Raw genomic sequence first — 2,999 nt, forward strand, 5'->3', positions numbered from 1 at the left:
TATATATATATATATATGTATGTATGTATGTATGTATGTATGTATGTATGTATGTATGTATGTATGTATGTATGTATGTATGTATGTATGTATGTATGTATGTATGTATGTATGTATGTATGTATGTATGTATGTATGTATGTATGTATGTATGTATGTATGTATGTATGTATGTATATATGTATGTATGTATGTATGTATGTATGTATGTATGTATGTATGTATGTATGTATGTATGTATGTATGTATGTATGTATGTGTGTGTGTGTGTGTGTGTGTGTGTGTGTGTGTGTGTGTGTAAATTGTCTTTCTGGCCCGATGCGATAATCCACCCCTGATTCAATAATTGCTTACTTGCCATTAGCTGTTCTATAAAAAATTTCCTCGTATCCCTTTTCTGTATACTCAGGCTTTTACCTGTCTTCCTCTGTTAGATCAGTGATTATGTCAAGTGAACAGGTGAAAGGTGGAATGAAGGAAGTGTCACCGCGGCTTGAGGAGCTGTTATTTCTGGAATGAAATTTCTGACAGCCTCGTTCCAACATTGCTGTGTGCAGAACGTATGAAATTCCCCCCGCGCCTCTCTGATTGCACCGATAAGGCGAGGGAACGGCAGCTTTCAGTCGTGTCATTTACTTGTCATTAGCTTGAAGGCGCAGCGTTCGGCCCCTCCGCCAATGGTTAAGTGCGCAGTGGTCAGTCGAGTGTGCAGACATAGTCATTAGGTAGGATGGCAATCTGCACGGTTATCTCGGGAGAGGCTCCTCGACATGTTGCTGGAATGGAGGCTCGTGGACAGTAAGGAGCTGGTGCTGCTGGTAATGGGGTGGGGGTGGGGGCAGCAGCTGCACGCATGCATGGAAAAGAGATTTGCTTCTCAGATTTCAGTCACCGGAGGAGCCAATCATTTGTTTTCATGTCCAGTAACAACCCCCACCAACAACCCGGTTCCCTTCCCATTTGAGCTTCCCCCCCAAACACCTCTTTTAAAATAAATACAGGATACAGATCGGATGTTTCGATATTCCCTTGTCAATTTGTCAAATTGTTGCTGACCACTGACAGATGTATGTAAATCCAAATTCTTTGGCTTTTATTCAAAAAGTGCTTTTCAGCAGTAGCAACGATCATTGTTTTGGTTGGCTCGTTAGCATGCAGGGTTACACAAAAACTTTACCTTTTGGCAAATGTCTCTTTTCACACTTTTCACTATTCATCAGATTGTCCGTCCCCTCAACTTTGCAAAAAGCAATTACTGTAGTCTTCTTAGATTTTCTCCCAAAATAATTTTATTTGACGGAAAAAAAAAAAGACAATTTAAAGCTCTATTGTCACAGATTGGGCATGACACTAAAAGATCTAACTCAATATACACCTAATGAAGTATAAAAACTGAAGAATCTTATAAAATCCTAATTTCAATTTTAAATTAGTCACAATTATGGCCGGTGTAAGCCAAAATGCAGGGCCGTTTTTTTTCTTCTTTTGTGTCAGTCCAGGTCTGCCAGTAGCAGTTTTTTTTTTTAGTTTTGTTTTTGGGGAGTGAATGTTTTTGCCCCGGTAACCCCTCTTTCTTTCCTTGTCTCCTCAGACACCATGAACCAGGACCAGTCCGGTTCCTCCGCAAACTCGGACGGCATCCTGGGCTCCAAAGTGGCCGTGTTCTCGGCCATCGGAGCGGGATGTATCATCTTCCTGTTGCTCATCCTCCTCCTGGTCATTCTGCTCATCAAGATGCGCAAACGGTCCAGGAAAAACACACACTCGCAGCCCCGCCCCTCCGCACTGTCACTCAGCACGTTGTCCAATCCCAAGATGCCCGGGGGCACTGCTGGCACGGAGCCCAGTGACATCATCATTCCGCTGCGGACAGAGAACAACTACTGCCCTCACTATGAGAAAGTGAGCGGCGACTACGGGCACCCGGTCTACATCGTTCAGGAGATGCCTCCTCAGAGCCCCGCCAACATCTACTACAAAGTCTGACCCGAAGCAGCAGCAGCAGCAGCAGCAGCAGCAGCAGCAGCAGCCCAGAGGAGATTTTAATTTCTGTTCTTGGAAGAGCACCGCTTTATGTTTTGGTGACTTGATCGTTACTTCAAGCCCGTGTTATTTCTACCACCTGCTGCACAAATCTGGAGAGATGCGCACTGACCCCGTATCCGGTGATCAGACTGACGAGGGAGAGACTTCTTCTGTGGGTTGTTATTCTTTGGCTTGTTTGGAAATCCCCACCCTTCCTTCGTCCTCCCTTCACCGCCCACCTGGTACGTCTCCCCGCTGTGCTCCGTTGAGGAGTGACGGGGGGGGGGGTGGCTCGACCGAATCAAAAGATGGAACTTTCTGGTTTGCCGTCCCCTTTAATGGACCGGATGAAACCCTAACTGGCTCCCTGACGCTACAACACATAAACCTTGCACACTAGCCACGAACAGGCAGTTTGTGTTGCGTGTATGCGTGTGTGCCCGTGCGTGTCTGCGCGTGCACCTGTGTGTCAGAGGGGGGCTCCATGCCGGACCGGGAAACTCTCCAGATAGCTCAGGTATCGGACACAGTGTGTGACATATTGTGTTCCTGTCCCTTCGTACCTCGGATATTTGCCTTACTATTTTTGATGGAGGACTTCCCCGATTCAGTTCACAAAGCAGTTGTATTTTGTTAGACTTTTCCTACGAGTGCACAATGTATAGAGTTGAATAGATGATCATGATTATTACTCATCGCACCATTCATGTCATCCACTCCAATAGACACCTGAACTGTTGGTATCAAGGTGTGTGTCTTCTTTTCCCCGTAATAATCCCCTAATATGAGCTTTGCCATTACTCGGGTATTTATGACCTACCCGTGTGTATTTTAGGCTGCGTCCCGTGTGTGTACGTGTGCGCATGTGTGTGAGCACGCGCCTATGTGTGATGTGTGTGTCAGCCGAAAGAAATAATCACATTTTTGTCTCCCGTGTCTCAACGGAGCGGGGGGGAACCGGGGGGGACCGGCCA

At 46.0% G+C, this 2,999-nt stretch overlaps 1 protein-coding gene across 1 annotated transcript in view; it reads left to right on the forward strand.

The window, feature by feature from the left end:
- efnb1 (ephrin-B1) overlaps positions 1-2,772 on the forward strand; it is a 92,419-nt gene extending 89,647 nt beyond the window's left edge. Inside the window, exon 5 of the mRNA XM_019884172.1 lies at positions 1,592-2,772. Coding sequence (XP_019739731.1) covers positions 1,592-1,986 — 395 coding nt within the window. The 3' untranslated portion in view covers positions 1,987-2,772. The remainder of the gene's footprint in view (positions 1-1,591) is intronic.
- The last annotated feature ends 227 nt before the right edge of the window (positions 2,773-2,999 follow it).

This window comes from Hippocampus comes, unplaced genomic scaffold (assembly GCF_001891065.2).
Source record: "Hippocampus comes isolate QL1 unplaced genomic scaffold, H_comes_QL1_v1.1 scaffold156, whole genome shotgun sequence".
Taxonomy (NCBI): Eukaryota; Metazoa; Chordata; class Actinopteri; order Syngnathiformes; family Syngnathidae; genus Hippocampus; species Hippocampus comes.